This window comes from Micropterus salmoides, unplaced genomic scaffold (genome assembly GCF_014851395.1).
Source record: "Micropterus salmoides isolate LMB-PRFRI ecotype aquatic unplaced genomic scaffold, ASM1485139v1 Ms_hic_scaffold_8, whole genome shotgun sequence".
Taxonomy (NCBI): domain Eukaryota; kingdom Metazoa; phylum Chordata; class Actinopteri; order Centrarchiformes; family Centrarchidae; genus Micropterus; species Micropterus salmoides.
This window is the reverse complement of record NW_024044570.1, coordinates 8,027,957-8,047,620: the sequence shown is the minus strand read 5'-3', so window position 1 is coordinate 8,047,620 and position 19,664 is coordinate 8,027,957. Positions and strand designations below refer to the sequence as shown.

General features: G+C 39.3%; 1 protein-coding gene across 1 annotated transcript in view; it reads right to left on the bottom strand.

The window, feature by feature from the left end:
- Nucleotides 1-4,898: 4,898 nt before the first annotated feature.
- LOC119893721 (copine-8-like) overlaps nucleotides 4,899-19,664 on the bottom strand; it is a 60,752-nt gene continuing 45,986 nt past the window's right edge. Inside the window, exons 15-20 of the mRNA XM_038706051.1 lie at nucleotides 18,650-18,831; nucleotides 15,093-15,220; nucleotides 13,504-13,606; nucleotides 12,318-12,375; nucleotides 11,494-11,567; nucleotides 4,899-11,225 (exon numbers count right to left, since the gene is read on the bottom strand). Coding sequence (XP_038561979.1) covers nucleotides 11,013-11,225; nucleotides 11,494-11,567; nucleotides 12,318-12,375; nucleotides 13,504-13,606; nucleotides 15,093-15,220; nucleotides 18,650-18,831 — 758 coding nt within the window. The 3' untranslated portion in view covers nucleotides 4,899-11,012. The remainder of the gene's footprint in view (nucleotides 11,226-11,493; nucleotides 11,568-12,317; nucleotides 12,376-13,503; nucleotides 13,607-15,092; nucleotides 15,221-18,649; nucleotides 18,832-19,664) is intronic.

Here is a 19,664-nt window from a genome sequence, read left to right as displayed (position 1 = left end):
AAAGCAATGCATAAGTGAAACATTCAGTGTTGATTCTCAGTTGGATCTGTGGTGTACCAATACCCCTTTCTCTTTAGAAAGAGTCATTTGATTCAATGTAAATATTAAAATCAAAAAAAGGTTTTATAGAAACCTTTATTTATTTTTTGGCCTCTTGGGAACAGAAGTCAACAAACTGAAAATCACACAGCTCTGCTTGGATATTACAGTAGGCATTTGATTCATTGAAACAGAATAGACTGCTTTAAGTGCAAACCTCTCTTGAATGCGTAAAACAGAAAAACAAAAATTCCAATGTTCATCATGCTGCATTGTTGACAGTATTACCAATTCACATTAAATTTGTTAAACCTATGCATTCAGGCTTTTGCGTTGATCTGTATAAAGATTATATAAGCTCTAAAATAGAGCCACATTTGTAGAAAATCCTCCTTGGCACTGTCACATTTACATTCTCCATTTTTGCCAATTGAGTCTTGACAAAGCTGTGCACACAGATGCAGAGACTGGAGAGGCTCTGCTGGCTTGTTTCTCACTGCATCAGAACTAGCTGTGTGTTAACTGTCCCAAGGCACAGATTTCAATGCTGAAAATCAGCGTTTTTTCCTCTTTAATGTTGTTACTTTTGCATACTCAAGATGACATGTCTCCCTGAAGACTAACTCATTACCTTTCCCTTCCTGTCAACCATCCAAGCTAACAGCAAGCTGACAAACTGTCCTTTGGGCTGTTTAACTCTATCAAGATTCCAGCACACATCTTGTTTTGCAAAAACAGGCAAACTGTTTCACAGAAATCCCTACAACACATCCCACATAAAACCTTTTGAAATCTCTCATCCTTTTTTTAATCACAACACAGACTTCTCTGTCTTGACTGTCATCATTCTGGGTCTGACTCTGCATTATTGCATCATGCCTTAAGATTTTATTACATAATAGTCTAAGAAAAGACCACAACGTCCCAGGAAGGACCCCGGCTTGGGTAAAAATAGAATAGCAGGCACAAATGATCTGGTTATATTTAGTAACACTCCCAGTCCAAGTCTAAGAATAGCAGGAGAGATGTTTCGCATTCATCCTAAGACTATGCCTTGTACTTTCCAGGACGTTCCTGTCCCTGTACTTTCTGAATCGAAAGGACAGACGTTACTTTCTGCAGGGTTGGTGTATGTTTGTGTGCAGGCTTTTCGAGATGGATGTCATAAAAATTTTACACACTATCCCTTATTCCATTACTCATCACCACCTATTTCACCATGCAGGTATCTCATAGTTGATCAGCTTCTAAGGGGGATCGAGGGAAATAAAACTGGCAAATACAGCAGCTCAGAGACTCTAGTAGCTCCCCATACCGGCTCAAGTGATATTAGATTCATGCTGAGCTTGTTCAAGTCTGCTTTATTGCTTTAGAGTCTCAGTGCTCAATGCAGGTGGTCCCTGTAGTGAGAAAAGCTAGGGCTTGTGATTCCCTGAGAGGTGTGTCAGATAAGATCAAGTGGAGTTTGATGGAGCTATTTAAATAGTAAGTGATCTGTTTTTATGAGAAACTACATCTCTGAAAGATACGTTGTGCCTAATCTAATTTCAGTATTAGTAGTTCTATGGGACACACTAGCCTGGCTCTGTCCAAAGTAAAATTATTACAGATACCAACTCTAAATTTTACTAATTAACTGGGTATATCAGGTAAACTCTAACTTCATATGTAGCGCACACACTCTCGAGAGTAATATCAAGCTTCTCATCTAATTCTCTGCAACAAGGTGAAGAGTATTATCCATGTTGAACTAATACTTTAACATACTAAGGCAGTGGGCTTCCCATTTCTGCAACTGCTCTGTGTTAGTTTTATTCAAATATAACAGGAAATACAGTGTTTACGGAGTTTACCTCACAAACTACTGAGATCAGACAAGGAATACCACTAGGAACATTTCTGGGATCTGTTCTTTTTAGTCTCTACATGCTGACCCCAACATCCGCCACTGCAACATCTCTTTCCATATTGTAGTTATGCAGAAGATACAAACCTATTCCCCTCAGTCAAACCTACTGACCTTAGCAAGTGGGCTTCATAGCATAGCTGCTCAGAAGATGTATAAGACTGGATGTGCCACAACCTTTTAAAATCTAAATAAGTAAATGTCTTTTCTTTAATTGTCAGTTAACTTACCCTGGTGCCAATTAAAGTTTCCAATTATAGCATCAAGTGGGAGGCACCCATAATAATATAATCCGTTCTCATGAAGTTAAAACTCATATGCAGATAGACATACAGTGCAGATAGCAATGAGCGCTCATTAAAATCTTGGACAGGACTGGAACGAGGAAGAAAGAAAAGTCTTCTGGCTGTAATTAGCACACTGTCATTTGTTACAAGGCAGCCCACGCGCTTAGCACGTCGCATCACATCTCAATGGCACCAACCGATTGTTTTGTTGCTATTCTGGAATTGTATAACAACTGTGCCCAATAATAAAGCAGAAATGCCTCAAATTTTATAGAGAAACACTGGACTTTGTATTTATAATGACAGGAAGCTACTACACTCGCTCTCTCTCTCTCGCTCTCTCTCACACACACACGCACACCATCCCCTCCATGTTTTTATATGGATTATACATTTGGAGGTGTGGTTTCCCACAATGTCAAGCAAATGGTACCGCGATGTTCTGTTATTTCTGTTCTAGAAAAGCCATGGGCTTGCTTTTTTGACTCTCTTGACGCTTCACAAAAGTGTTAAATAATGAAGCAGATATTCCATAAATTGTGATTGTACAAAGAATGTCAGTGTCATATAATGTGAAACATAAAAGGGCTTTGAGGAATCCTTCAATCGTAAATTCCAGATGCCGCAGTGTGAGTGAGAAACCTCTCAGTTTATGACAGCAAATCCACCAACATCTGACTGCCATTCAGATACCCAAACCCCTTTCCAACCCCTTTAGATAAACTAAAAAATCCACGGGAGTCTGAATACAGATCCATTTTTATTAGTTTCTAAAACACCACCAAAGTCAAGAAATACTTTCAAACTGAAACCTGTTTACTTCTCTGCACGTTGTTGCTTTCTCCAGCAGCCAGAGGTGTAGGTGTGCCTGCCTGTTATTCCAATCAGCCTAACTAGTGAAGTGTTATACTCACGATTTAGATGAATGAAAATACAAAGATTCGTTATTCCAATTCAGGATTCTTCAAAGGATGCAGTTTGCAAAGGTGTGTTCTTCAGAGAACCTGAAAGATATTTAAATTACTGCAGAAAACAGATTTTACGTGCACCTCTTCCAATAGAGAGAAGCAGGAGTGTGTGGAAAGTTCACATTTGTAGAAGTTTGACCCGATCCGCCCTGACCTTTGTGAGCGCAGCCAAAGACTGAATGCTTGTGCTGTGCTGCGATTAAAGATGGAGAACAAATCAATAATGGTAACTGGACTGAATTTAAATATCTATAAGCAATATACATTTATGTAGTGGTTTTCCACCTTCGCGGATCACAATTTTGCCTCTCATTTATGTGCACACACACACTCTCACTCACACACACACACACACACACTAAAGCTCACGCTCTGCTGCAATCCAAGATATTGGCCTGCCCTTCACGAGCGACTTGGGGTTCAGTGTCTTTAGAACACTGCGACACGGGGACAGGAGGAGCCGGGATCCAGCCGCCAAACGAATTTCCCGCTCTACCTCCTGAGCCACAACTGCCCTTAAGGAAAGTTTCTGCAACTATACAATAACAAATCATTGCATCATATAATCATTATGAATCTAAATTGAAAACATTTGAATAATTTGCCTTCAGATTGAGTTACGACCTTTGTTATAAAACCGCTGTTAGATGCTGTATAGCGATCTAAATACTACTCATATAAAAGCATGTATCTCGTTCACATTTCAAATTCAAAACATGATGGACATCTATATAACCAGTTTAATGGCAATAACTCCTACGATTTCCATTATATTACAATGAACCAAATATTCAGTTTTCATTATTTATGTCCTGGAGTGGCTTTTCCATCAGTCCATATCATTATGTATTCATGACATTTCCTGATTGTACACGTTGATAAAGACCACCTTAATGCATCATAAAGGATATTCCATATTATTATTGATGTTAACAAACACTATGAAAAGACCAAAACCAACAAAAGTATTGTCTGTGCATCTACACCATGAACTCTCCATCCTGCTGCCAGAAATACTCACTAGTGCACCGACTCCTCCTGTTTGAATAATGAAGTATGAGTACTGTAAGTTGGCTAAAAACTATAGTGCCCAGGTGTTTTAGGAAATTACTGAAATTACTGTGACAATTAAACTATATTTGTGAGCTGCTTTTATAACTAACGCATTGTTTATTTTGGTCTTTTCGTGGCATTTGTTGAAGAAAAGTATAAACACCAGCCTTCTATAAAGAACTGACAATATGGAGGCTGCAAAGACCCACTGATTTTGTCCTCAAAATATAGGCCAAAAAAAGGCTGCATTTCTCAGCCACATTTGAAGGAGTCTTTAGAATGGGACAGCCTTAGATCTTGAGATGCACACTTAACAGGGGGGTGGGTGTGAAAAACATCTATTCCAGACACTGAGCTGGCGCTGGTTGAACAGATTTTATTGGCGTCGTTAACCCGGACAGGTGCCTATCAAAATGAAGAGCGTCTGTAAAAAGCTGTTTTACAACAGCCCACCATTCACATGAACATGTTAATGATACACTGGATATTTTTAAGACAAGCTTTAATGATATTTTTTCTTTTGGGGCACCCAAATATCCTTACTGGCCCTGTAGACCATGAGTTTTAGTGCAGTTTCATGAAGTGTCTTTTTATAATGTAGCAATGTCCTGAGCATCCAGTAATGTACAAAAAACAACAAACAGGTTTGATATGAATATTTATTTACTGTAATTCTTGCAGAAATAGTCAATATATCAATCTTTAGTGGCTTCCATATTTCCTATTAGAACAGTAAAACCTGTGCTATCTTGCAATATCACTAACCTACGATGGCATATTAGGGCCATTGTAGATAAAAAATTATGAAATTATGGAGTCAGGGGAAGGGGGTGATATTTTGAGAAAGAAATCGTCGATTTACAAGATAAAAAACTAATAGTGTTTGATCAGGCATAATAATGCAAGGCAAGAGTCGGTGCAGACATAAGAGAAGAGGTGGAGCTTTCAGGCAGTTGAGGGACTGCAACACAGCCACTTGAAAGCATGTGTCATATTTTAGTAATTTATAAATGTCTGCCGTTCTTTCCCTATTAGTTATAAGTTTGGTCTTTGAACAGAAGGAAGTATCTCAGGTGAAAGTATGTGATGGCTGTTGTTATTAACATCTGCATACCCTGCTTTTGATAGACTACAGAGCCTTTCATAACACAAGCAAATTTACAACTTTAATCTCAGACAATTTCCAAGTTTTTTTTCTTGTAAATTGACGACTTTAATCTTGTGAATTCTGTTTTTTTTCCTGAATTTTAACGCCCCCCCCCCCCCACACACACTCCGTAAATTTATTAAATTTTTACCTACAATGGCTGTACTAAGCTGTCATACTAACCTCAAAAAAATGATTTTAAGTAAATATTATGCATCAATAACAATTCATTTTGATAGGTCTTTTAGTGTAATCACAAGCATCATGCAGAAGCCACAAATTGCTTCTCAAAAATAACAGTTGGAATACTGACTTCTGGCAGATGAATCTTTTCAGTTTATGATACCATACAGATCTACATTAACACATGGCTGTATGAGGCTGGACAACAAAAGAAAAACAAACCAGAGAACAAAAAGTCTTGAAAAGAAATATCTGAAGGCATTGCAGAATTCCGAGAACGTTCAGTGAGATTTTTAAGGCAAATAAGTTGTCTAAAATACTCCAAAATAACATGTTAAGATGTCATATTACAAATTTTTTTACCGACTTCTCTGTTAGAAAAAAACAAAATACACATGCAAACTTAATGCATGCTACAAAACATCAGAATAAAACAAGATATTCATCAAGAGCATTCAATTAAACCACTTTGTTAATATTATATGGTACAGTAAACAACTTTCATGTTGTATGTGTGAAGATTAAGTGGGTATTCATAGGGCCTGGCATGCTGATATGGTACCGCCGTGGCAGAGTGACATGTATGCAACGATGAGCGGTGGGAGGCAGCGAGGTGTAAGCCTACTTCATTAAAGCTTATATGTCCACCAATACAGCAAGGCTTTTCCCCTTGCAGTCTCCTATACAATAAATGCTTTTGATTGTCACTCCTACACTTACACACCCTCAGAGGAACAGTGATTTCACACATTGCAGCTGCGCGTTACAAAGCCATCGGCATATTTCTAACTGCACTGAACAGCATTCATTTCCTCTTCCTGGGGGTTAATCCATGCATGCCAAATAAAATAACTACACGCTGTCATATCACTGTACATTATAGCATAATATGGTAGTCATGTAGTTGTATGATATAAGCCTTTAGCTGTTAAACCCCTCTCCCAAACAGCAACTGTCCAATCATTGCTTAGCAACCATAGATAGGTACTTCAGGACTGTCAAGCTTTGGATTCCTCCACGTTTAACCTGTGTGCAAGTGGCTGCAGTGAGAGCGATACTTGGCCTATACAGTGTATGGAGTATGGGTATCTTTTTTTCCTCAGCCTTTCCAAAATCAAAACCAGTGTAAGAAAGGCGTAGTTATGGTGTGTTTATCTAAGCTGCAATCATTAGCAAGTCCAGCTGACAAATTTATACTCACCAATCAACGTTAACTAGATAGTGACTGGATGAGGATTAATTTCTAATGTTACTCTTGTCATGTTAAAAGTACAAATTAGTAGGCCTATGTAAGCTAAACACGATTATGTTAGCACAAAACAGTCTGATCCTACAATTTTCTTTATCTTACCTATAGCATTTACATTAACTAGCTCTACACTGCAATGTAGTGAGACCAGTGCTGTTGCTTTATTTCCATGTCGGCAATATGGATCATGAGGGTGATGTTAGTATCCTGTTAGCTTTAGCTACAGCTATAACAAATTAGCAACGACAGCTGATATTGTCATTTAAACTGGACAAATCGATGGTTGTCATGTAGAAATTAGAAACTGTGAGAAAATGGAAAGCTTGACAGGCGTAACAACAGTATTGTTGTGGTGTGAAGATTAGTGAACAGTCAATTTGTTCCAGTACTGTTAATAATCATTATTTCTAAGCTAAGAATGATTTGGTCCCATTTGTTTGATTGGTGAACTTTTCAGCCATGGCTCAAGGTATTTTTATAATTATATGTTTTTGAGTCCAGAAATCAAATTTTTATTTTCCACTTTTTTTGTGCACTTAGTGCAAAACAACTATGTGTATTTTGATGATCATCTCAATCCAGATGCAGATTTAAATGTTCCAAACATTTTGTATTATAAAGTGCTTTTTAGTTTCTATATAATCAATTTGGAGTTGCCTCGAGGTTCTTGAAGTAAAATACTTTATATACCATTCAAAAATTCCCAGTTTGAGATACTGAACTTAAAATTGTGGTCACAGGAGAGAAAAGCTTTTAAAGGTGTTGATACTGATATAAGTCTCTGAAACCACTGTTTCTCTTAGAAAACAAGCAAGAACAATTAATCTTCACTCAACCTTTGCCTTGTTATGTAAGTGTCATTTACAAACATGTACTTGATGTACCGTATATGAGAATGTGGGTGTGAGATGAAGTTGACATCTTGTCGTGATAAATAAATGAAAGGCCCTGCCTTGTCTTTCAGGAGGAGACTCAGAGAGTCCCAGCAGTTCGCTGCAAGGCAGCTCTCCAGAAAACATACATACAGCATATACAGAAAATATATACATATAAAAAGACTATTCCTGCCTGATCTGGTCTGATGTGGTTCAGTCTGGTGTTGCTCCAGTCCAATACTAGACTTGAGACCAGTGCTACATTGTGCAATTCGACATCCCCGCTGTCGTACGGGGTCCCCGCAATTAAACAATACAGAAGAGTATAAAATCCATCAAAACACCTGTCCCCACACTGATGGACCCTATTCAGTCAAACTGAATAACCAGCTTTTTTGGAATGAGTCTCATCCAAGAATGAGACGCTACAATTAATAATATGTCGAATTTGGCAGAAAAATGTTGCTACAGAGTGTACTTGATCACCATTTACTTTTAAACATGTTGCACACACGAAATATCCATTATTATGAACCATTCTCTTGTAAAAAAAAATACAGGCCTGTCGTTCATGATTTAAATATGAATAACTTACGTATAAACATGAATAAGGCCTGTTAGTCATGATTTAAATATGATTACAGGCCTCAGTATAAAAACTAATACTTATATCAGCAGTAAAGAAGCAGCATTACACAAAAAGTATATTGACCAATAATTTACCAAAAATTTGTACAGAGTATAAATGTAAATTAGAAAATAAAGAAAACATTTTACATGCAGTTTATAAGTAGATGTTCATCAGCCAAGAAGTATATATAATTTTGAGCTGTAAGTTAAAAAAAAATGTAAACCTGCTCTTACACTGATTCCTTGACTGAATAGGGCCCTAAAAAGTAGGATCTACAGTTTGTAGTACACGCATACAGAGTAAAATGTATATAACACATTTACATGAGTTACAAGGGCTTCTGGATACAGTAGCTGTAGCTTGTCTGAGTTTGTGCTTTGCTTAGAGTCACACTGTAAAGTTTTGATGTACACATTACTGGGCAAAACAGCAGGGTTTGGGAAGTTTTAACCCAAAACTTGTCTGAAAGTGACAGTGCAATTACCTGTTTTAGGTATGAGTATTTCCCCCATTTTAAAGGAATACTGCTCCAAAAATCAAAGTTTTGAATATCAAACACTCACCACCTGTAAGCAAAGAAAAGGATGTAGCCTTTTGCAGAGGACAGCCGTTATGGTTATCTTGAACAGTTCAAATCAAATCCAATTGTGACACAATTTCAAGAAAAAAAAATTAAAAAACATCCACAAAAAATTTTTTGCAACCAAACAATATAAGCAGTGCAGTTGGATCAACAGATTTAAACGGCTAACCATGCTAGCAAGCTAAGCCATATGTTGGTGCCTGGATGACAGAACCCCCCCCGATATCTCTTATGTTTAAAATCTTGTGGGACCCCTTTGCTCTTTAGTAAGAGGCTGTTTGTCAAAGAAATACGCCGAAAGTCGAAAACAACCTGTACAGCTGTGATGATATCATCCATGTATGTCGCCAATTTGGTGGAAATTTTCTGCGGTCATTTTTTAGGCTTTGCCACAGGACAGTTACATCCCCATTCTTAATCCCACCAACAAAACCCTGATGGGATCGGTTGTTTTTCGGAGAAAAAGCTGTCAATAAGCAAGCAAGCCAATGTAGGAAAGGAAAATTGCAACTGGAATCCATTGTAAACAGCTGCTGTCACCCCCAAAGTTTTCAGACCTACCTTTTTAAAGCCTTCGTGAGCGTTTGATACTGAAAACATTTGTTTTTCTGGTCACTATGCCTTTAAATCTTAATGACTGAATGAATGAATAGCTTGATGCTACTACACCTAGGGGTTACTGATTATTAATGGCTTCTGCTTTTACTATTACAATGCTGTTGGACAACTAAAACCTGCTCACAGTCACTACTTTGATCCATATGGGTAGCTGCTAAAAGAAAAGCATCTTTGCACTTTGATCTGTTGGTTAACTGTTTTCTGTGCACATTTTCACAGTGTGTTGCTAACCCAAGCGTGTGAGTCGCCTGATCTGACAGCTACCAAAGTGCTATAATTCTCAACCTACAGTCTGGCAAATATTTTATGAATACTTACTGAGAAAGGTAAAACTGTGAACTCTGCAGACTTACCAAAAATCACGGACACACCAACACTTTGTTATTTCAACAACATTTTTTGGCAATACAAAACAACGTGAGAGGTAGAGAGACGTAAAACAAACCAAAAAAACCTACAATGTTATTCAATGAAAATAAAGAGACTCTAAAACGTAACACACAGTCAGATTCGGTAGTGAGATGTGTGTTTTTGACTTCTGGGCTTGGAGATCCACATTTCCAGAACCCACAGAGGACACGGTGCCTGTGAATGTTATCTGACAAAAGAGTAAGGCTGGTTCAAGTCCCTGCTGCATTTCATTTGACCGGACTCCAAGGGAGCACAGCTTCCTTTTGAGTCAAGGCAGGTGGACGGAGCAGAAGGTAGGAGCATGGGAAGATTTCATGTAAGTGATGGGTTTGCTCTTAATGGAACATGGCAGTGGTGGTGTGGTGGTGGTAGGGGGTTTGTGTGGGAGGGACAAAGCCCTGAGTGCAAGACAACAGTGCATGCTTCTCTTAAACTAGCACATGCTCCATTTATTTAAAAAAACATACACACTGTAATGAAGAATGTGGCACCAGGGCCTAAATGTTTTTGTACAAAGTCACAACCTCCAGTTTCTGCAGCCGAAAAATAGCAATCTGAAAGGTTTTCACATTGATTGGTATAAATTTCCTCCTGAAAAAAAATCTCCACTCCAGTCCTCAATTTTTGTAAACATTTATATATGGAGAGATTTTGTGAAATATAGAGGATTTAGAAATAGCAAACACATGAAGTGTTTCAAATAAGGGCCTCCCCCGTTTTGACACTTTCAGTCTGACAGCTGTGAATGGTCAGTTTCTGTCCTGTTCACTCCTCCTGGTGCAGGTAGGTGATCTCAGACTCCCACAACAACCATTCAAAACCCCCACCTTTGTCCAGTAAGGGAAAAGCCCCCTTTTCTAAAAAGTGTAAGCCCACTTGGGGTTTTCTGCATCATGCTCACGACTGATGGCCAAACGTTCCCAAAAGTGCAACTTTAGAGAGCGGGCGAGGTTCGCTGTGTGCTCAAAAGCTTCCAGTGAAGAGTAGGACGAAGAAGAAGCAGAGAGAGGAGAGTAGAGACCAGTAGAGTCGGCTTGCCGCATTGGAGCGAGGCCTTGGCTTTTAGATTCGGCTTACCCGTCTGGCGAGGAGGGGGTGGATAGCTGGTGGTGGACAGGGGGTGTAAGGAGGTGGCAAGGGACCTGGTTTGATCCCTCTGGTCCTCATGTAGGACAGGAACTGGTCTGGGATTTCGGCAAGCACTTCCTTAGCCAGGCGAGCCATGCTGAGGATGTGGTTTCCCCGCCGGTCAATGTAGTCTCTGAAAGGAACGAACTGTGAAGAAGAGATGAGAGGAAACAAGTAGAGGAGAGGAGGAGGTTAGATAAAATATCAGGTAAGAGAAAGTGAAAGAGAGGTGGTCCTTTAGAGGGCAAGACAGCGTAAAAGAGAGAAAAATGGCAGACTAAGAACAAGAGCACGGCAGCGTTTCAAGCACCCTGACCTTTTCCTATTAATCATAAATCCCACATTTCTCTAAAGACATTCTGCTGAGAGAACAGTCTCGCAGCCAGTCAGCCATGTCTTTGGGAATATTCTGTACCTGAACAATGTCCCTCTCAGCATATCGTCCTTGAGATGAGATCCTCTCCTCATCCCCGTCCAGCTCGATCATTTCTGAGGAGGGAAGCACATCAGTCACACCCTGTCAGAGACCGTAACCGCCATGTCAAAGCTAAGCCGAGCAAACACGACACGTAGTTTGTGTGTTTTAATCTGCTGAAGCCAGTAGCGTGCCACTGGGTTACATTTCCTTGGAGTGTTGGTAATGCCAAACGTGGCACGAGTACACAGAATTTGCGTCGCTGAGCGTGAAGCCATCGGGCTCTAAGTTGCACAGAACTGTGCACATGGGGGAAACATGCTAGAATATGTGCAGGCCTAAGCACAGCCAGCAATGCGCACCACAGAGGACATCATGCAACCGTGCAGGCTGATTTCATAAGCGTGATAATCGTTGAATCTCACTGACTAATTGCTCATCGTGACTGAGCTTCTTTTTTTACTGCTCCATGAATTGTAAATATGACAACACAGGAGAGAGGTGAGAAATGTGAACATTGTCCATTGAAAAAAAAAAAAATGAAAAAAAGCACCACCTCTGGTCTGACAAAAAAGAATTTTCACAACCACTTAACCTCAGACTCAGTGTAGGAGAGGGGGTGGGGGAATTAAGGGGAAGGAGAATGTAGGGGAGATGAAAAGAAGAACTGCACAAGGAAGGGCTGAACCATATGGGAGGCGAGATAGGAAGAAGAATGAAGTTGAAGGATTACTGCATGCAAATAAACACACACACACACACACACCTATACACATACACAAAAGTATGCACACATGCATGCACGTGATCTTCACCCTGCTTACCGTCAAATTCTGCTGGTCCAACCCCAACTATTATAATTGACATGGGCAGAGACGCGGCCTGTAAAGGGTTGAAGGAGACAAAATAAGCGGATCAAAAGCAGGAAGAGGCAACGTTCATTCTTTTCACCGTTTGCCATCTTAAACGCCGCAGGCTGTCAGTGAAATACCCCCGTGAATTACTAACTGTAAGCTAACAGTCCATAAAAAAAGGAAGCTCAATAGCAAAATTCAATGCCATTGTTAAGACAGACGGGGTTCATCCAATTCCATCTGCCCTCTGCAGCCGGTTTCATAAAGCCTCTCGTCTGGCCAGTTCTGGAGTTTTTTTAATTTCATGCATCTACAACTTTGTCTAAATCTCCCAAAGCTTGACAGCTTAAAAATGACTCCCATTTACATCTTTCTCTGCTCTGAGCTGTAGCTGAACTGCTGCCCTGCATCGCAATATTGTTTATTAAATCTTAGCTGAGTGCAGTTCGAGTGATGAATGAAGGTTTTTCACTGTCTCATAACTTCCTGTGGTTATTAGTTGGATGCCCATTTGTGCTGCTTAAGATATGAGGGGCATGGATCCTCCGCGGGCTAATAAATAATTACTTTCAAATCTTAATTTACAATAACATTACATCACATGGGGGCATGGGGGAGGAGAGGCTATGTGATGCAGAGCAGCGAGCACAGGGCACTGGGGCTCTAAATATATGAAAAATCGTTTGCTCTGACCACACTGATTAGAAAACAGAGTTATTAGCTGAATGTAGCAGGATTGGAGGGATCAGGGAGAGGTGGGGGGAGGGTGACCAGGCCTACGCCCCTCTTCCCTCACTGCCCTCATTAGTGAAGATGAGTGAAAGAGAGAGAGGAATTACAAAAAGAGAAACGCAGCAGCTGGACTGCTTTTCATATTACCCCTTTCATATTATTTGTTTGTTGGTTTATTAGCATCTCCATTAGTGGCTTAATGATAGATGGACCTCCCAAGGTCCTCATATGCTTTACAGTCAATTAACTGAATGAATATGAGCATAGAGTACATGGACTGCTGCTGTCCATTATACTTTATATTGACTGGTTAAGATGGTTTTGAAAATGCATTGGCAACACAAAGTCTCCTGTCTTACATAAAACAATAAAGTTTGAAAAACAAAACACAGTGCATAGATTGAGTTTAAATCTGGTACTGTACATTGACTATGGACTCCTTGGTCTGTGCCATGTCCGTGATGACGCCGTCAGAGATGATGAGCAGGATGAAGTACTGTGAGCCGTCTGTCACTGCTGATGCATACCTGGCATGGAGAGAGACAGGGGGTCAAAGGTCTAATCAGCATCTATGGCATGTCTGACTGTCCTGGGAGAGGGATACTGTCTCCCATTTTTTCTCCAGATACAATTGTTTTTTTGGGAAGTTTTTTCCTTATCCAAATCGAGTTTCTAAGGACAGAAAGTGATGTATGCTGTACAGATCATGAAGCCCCATTTGTGATTGTAATATTGGGTTATACAAAAAAAACTGACTTGTGACAGCATTAAAAAGTTATCGTGGTAACGCAAACAATTTAATTTCATACAGAATATACTGATATATAATAATATACTGATGCAGTGTGCATGTACTGCATTTATTTCATAAGAAGAAACAATATATTACGGGACATGATATACTGGTCTACGTTTTTGCTCTAAACTAACACTTGTACCAGTTTTCTGTTATATAAACCAGGGTGAAATGTTTGAAGTGATGTCACAGGACAATATTTTGAGAGTACATCTTAAACAATACTCTTACGCACAGTCAGACAATTAGGAATGAGACGTGACTTGGTGTCACTTTTTTTAGCGATGTCTCGCTGGGTTTTAGTCAGATGCTCCACAGAAGTTAGCACTGAACAATGCAGCTATTCTCAGGCTGAGTGGGCGGAGAGAGATGGGAGGGAGAGAGAGATAAGGCATTTGAAAGCCAACGATGAAAGGTGGGAAAAGTGCTTGTTACAGTCAGTCTTGAGGATCATGAGACACGATCTGGCGATACGGAACGTCAGGTTGAAGTCGGAAAATACTGTAGTACAAAACAGCTCATTGCTTCTTATCAGTGGTTATTCGTGAAAATTGGGCAAGTGCTGCTGACAGTTTCTGGTAGTATCTACTAGAAGAATATATTATTTGTATTAAATATTTAAAACTGGAAATGCGGCACTTTGCATTTTAATTTGTTGCTCCAATAAAAGTTGAACTGCACTTGAGGGCCTATATGCCTCTCGTAATACAGGTTTTGTTCTCTTTAGTACTGCAGCATTGCTACATATTTTCTACTTGTGCCTATAGGGATTAATTTATTGTGTTTGTGAAATGGTGGGAGGTGTGACATTTACTGTTATTCACAGCACTGCTTATTCTACTGTGCATGGGTTTTTCATTGTTTTTAAATTCCTTGGTGCCTCTTCCTGCACCTGAAGGCAGCCCAACAGTCATCGCGCAACTGGTTACCGTCTAAACGAGTGTTGTGGTTGTTGCACGTGTCCATACCACCACAGTAAGAAGTGATTCCTCTTAGGTGACTTAGATCTAATAGCACATTTATAGCACTCTTCCCTTTGCTTCACAGATTGCTGGACAGCAGCCCACACACGGCTGGACTTTCACCAAAGCCAACTGATGTTCAAGGAATTTCTTCAGCAGAACTTTAAATTTCATGGTGGTGTTGTACTCCATCACATTTGCATGTGTGTTAGCCTACACGTTCTGTGTCTCTGGTTGTGATTATAGTGGACCTACCTGGCCACATGGTTAATAACAGGGGAGAAGTGGGTGGGTCCGTAGAGACGCACAGATTTGAGACTCTGGTAATAGGCCTCCATCACTCCCTCGATACCATTGCAGTATGGGTTCTGTGGATTACCATTCTGTACAATAACAGAAAGACAAAACCATTATTGATTGTTGGAGAAAATTACCGAAATATATATGTAAAACTGCCAAATCACTGTTAAATCCATTGAATAACTCAAAAGGGACAATGCAACTTTGACATACGAGAGGGTTCAGACTCTCAAGCGTAGAAATGAGGAAACCCTGAGGTGTCTCATTTTCTTTTGATTTGCTTGTGGGAAACTGGTTTTGATTAGATTTGTCTTTAAAGAAGGATAGCAAAAGAGAGCCATAAACCCCTCTTTATGAGAAGCTTAGGTATAACTAAGCTAGTGGGATGGGGAGTTGGCAAACTGTAACACTTTGCCGCATTTGATGGGTGGAATCAGCTTCCTGGTACCAGAACTTTTAAGTAAAACACCTGAGACTGAATAAAGTCTTTTTATTCATCAAGAATAACATTTAATGTCAGTGCAAATGGAAATTCAAGAAATTAAGATATTTCTTATGCACAAAGGTCATTGGAAGTTTTTCCTAATCCATGTTATTTAAAATCATGACGGTCATAATATTTAAAGTATTTATTTTTAATGTATGATGTGTAGGCTTGCATCAAATGTCTTTGAACAGCTGCTGCAACGCAATTCAAGTGCTTGCACACAGAGCAGAAAGCCTTAAGTCTTTTTTAAACCTTACTTCATACCATTATTTTAAGCTGAAGACAAAAACAGTAAGTTCTTCTCCTTGTGTACTAAAGCAAATTTAAGACAAGACGGATTCTGTTGTCTATGAATTTGAGTACGCTTTCATGTAATTTCAGGAACTCTAAAAAAGCAGACCTTATATGAAAAGATTACACATTCATATTTCTCCTTAAGGATGATGCTGTTGGTCTGCAGTATCTTCAGCCTCTTTCCTGGTGGTGTTCACTACACCACTGGCTAAGAGTTAGTTTACATACAGTGTGCTCCTTCACTGATTTATTGTCAGCAAGCTAATGTTGTGAAAAATGTGTTAAATATATTCAAGGGCAATCAGAATAACTTTCTTACATTACATCTACGGGTACAGCTGGGACCTACGCACACTAACACTATGCATCAAAGTTAAAACTAAATTAAATACAGTTTGTTTTGATATATTCAGAGAGTGTAGCTGAAAGGAATAATAAAAAACAGCGCCACCATGAAGGAGAAAATAAACATTTTTTTGTAGATTTCGTATCCCTTTATGGGAAAAAGACTGTAAAGGCATTACATTTTATTTTCAAAACGCACATATTTTGGCTGCAAATTGCAGGATAACAGGATTACATGCACACTCAGAGATATCAAAAATGGCAACCCCAGGGCCAAAACATCAATAATATTCCAATATCAAAAAATATATTAAAAAATATTACCTAGTGTAAGAGGCACTAGAGGGTTGCAAGCCCTTAAGGATGTAAAAATCCAATCTTACATTAAACATATTACACATATTTTAGGGAAATGTCAACAGTTTAATTCTTCTGTTGCAGCATTTCAGTAAAGAGTATCCTGAGGCAAGCCATTTCACATTTTTAACTCTGCATGAGGAGAAGCATTTTGGTAAAATACATTGTGGTGAGATACAGTTTGTTTGCACCAGAGTGCAAAAACTGTGTCTTAAAAAGAAGTCGTCATCAACATCGACTAAAGTAAACTCTTATTTTAAGATGTTGAAACACAGTTGTTGCAGTGTTTTTGCATCTCTGCAGCCCCCACATCCTTTCAAAAATATTAAAATTGATGTCTGGTTGACTGGGTTTAAGATATCCAAAAAACAAAAACTCACAAACAGCAAACAATGCATTATTTAAGCTACCCATATGTTTAGGGCTTTCTAATTATCTGAGTTTGAAACCATCTTGACAGACTCTGCTTGGTTGCCCATGAGTGCGAACAGTGCACGTGAGACTCCTTTGTTTTGTAAATGGAGCTTGCATAATTACGTCGATTCAATGCTGGCTTTCTCCCACTGTGGCTACACAGCTGCAACCCTCTTCTTTAAGAGCTGACTAAGTTAAGTCCTTAATGGTTAGATTAATGCATTTGTGCCTTGTCTCAAGGTCTGGCGCCTCTGGGGAGGCTGTTACCCAACGCTGAGCAGCTGTAATAGCTGTAAACGCCTCTGGAGCAACATCTGGAAGTGACAGTGGACCAGGGAGAGGATTATGGGTGGCTGAGGAGTGGTCAGGACAGATGGAGGACGGAGATGGAGAGTGAAAATGAAGCATGGTTGAAGGCTGATGGTGTTGAATGGAGGACACAAATAATCCAGATTATGTATCCTTAATGGGTACTGTGTGCATGATTTCCATACGTTCGTTTTCAAATGATTGTCAAACCTTGGTATAATTTCCTTAAAGAAATGAAACTTTGTCACTTCAGTAGGACTTGACTGGCAGTATATAGAGAAAACAAAGCAAAATGTGGTGTGCTTGGTGTGCACAGCTATGAAGTCTTGTTTACAGCCAAAAACTAACCAGCTCATTTGGCTTCCATCACCACAGTCTGCACAGGTTGGCTGAATGTATTCATGTTTTTGGACAGCAGCATTCACCACCCACCAATACACTGTTGTCTGTAATTGGTCATCTGTGTATGAAAGTGCGTGGTTGCATGCTGTGTGTTTTAGGTTTACTTTTATATAAGTAAATAAGTATAACTGTTTTTATATCTTTCTGTGAGAAACATGAAAGTTGTCTTTACCCTCGCTGTGACAGACAAGCTCCTCTGTCTGGCACGAAAGCTATTGAAAGATTTATTCTCAATGCCATGTTCAACAGCAGTTTGACAACAAGCCAAGTTGTTGATTTTTTTATACAGCCAGTCTTAATCTTAATGTTCAAAATTAGATTCAAGATTTTGTCTCTGATTTTACTTAAAGCTGGGATAGGTAAAGTTGGCGAAACCAGCAAGCTAGGCAGAATTTGAAAGTATCCAGCTGAAAAAATCCCACCCAAAAAACTAATTTTCATTTGCAATGAGTGCAGGGGCAGAGTGCACAGTTTCATTTGGAGTGAGTGCAACAGTCCCATTGTTTTTTCATTTTTGTGTCACAGCATTGGATTACTGTCAGGACATATAGAGAATTTCAACAAATGCCATACAATCCGGTACAGACATGTTCATGTTTCAAAGAGAATTTTTTTAGATCACCAGAGTTATTTGGACTGTTATTTGACACTATCAAATAATTCCACATTGGGTAAAAATTTGGCCATTCATTTTTCCCAGACATGGTTATGGATGATTATGTTGAATAAATGAACAGGCAGATGTTGGCATATTTTATGTAAATTTCATGTAGGGAAATGGATGCATAGATAAAAATGGAGGATAAATGGAAGGATAAATGATTGGAAGATTTGTGTGTGTGTGTGTGTAGAGACGGGTGGAAAGCTGGACGATGCAAATAATGGGAGAAAGTTGTCAACTCACCAGGGCAAACTCGTGCGAGACCCGTCCATCTGGGGGAAGCTTGGCACCAAAGCCCAGTGCAGGAAACATCTTGTCGCTGTCGTAGTCCTGGATGATCTCTCCAACAGCCCGCAGTGCCATGGCGTAGTCATTCAGCTGGTATGGGCTCATGTAATGGAGCGAGGTGGGCTGGGAAGGGTTGCCTGGAACCCAAACGGATCAACACAATACAACACACATCAGCATCAAACTGTAATTATGCCTGCTCCCCTTGAGCTGTGAGTCATATTAAAGTAAAAAGAAGGGGAGTGGGTGAAAGAGGGTTAAAATGCAGACTGGAGTTTTAGTTACACAAACATTTCTCCAAAGCACAGCTGCACTGGAGGCAGAAATAATCTCACTGGTTGCCTAAAACTTCAGTGGGTAGTGTATGGAACCATCATTTTGCAGTAACAAGAAGCCACAGTTGTAATTTAGCTACTACACTTAAGATGCTGAGCTGCAGTGACCTGCTGACCCTAAATAAATGAAATCAGTAAACATGTGATTACTCAGAAATAATGCTGATGATAACTTTTTGATCTGTAAAAAAGCTCCTTTTCTTTCCATAAATGCAAGAAGCCGCTTGTGACATACAAAAAATACAAACAAGGAATGATAAAAATGCTTAAATCAAAAGCCTAGCTTCACTTGTTTTGTCTTTATTTTTGGTACCAACAGGGAAATGAGAACAGATAAAAATAAATACATCCAGTAAATCGAAAAAAACTGTAACAACAGTGGTGACATTAAAGTACTTTCCGACTTCCGAACTGTCTTTAGCATTCAGCCTGTTAAGTTCTTTCTGAAGACATGAATCTTTAAAAATCGGTAAGAAATACATAGTTTCAGTCATTTCCTCAAAAACAGCTTGGCACAGGAGTTACACCTAAACTTTGAAAAACTTCTGTTAGTAGTTTTGCAAATTTGAGCAAATGGGACTCAAAGAAAAACTTCAGCATGGTACCAATTGCCAAGAACAATAATCTAATTATAT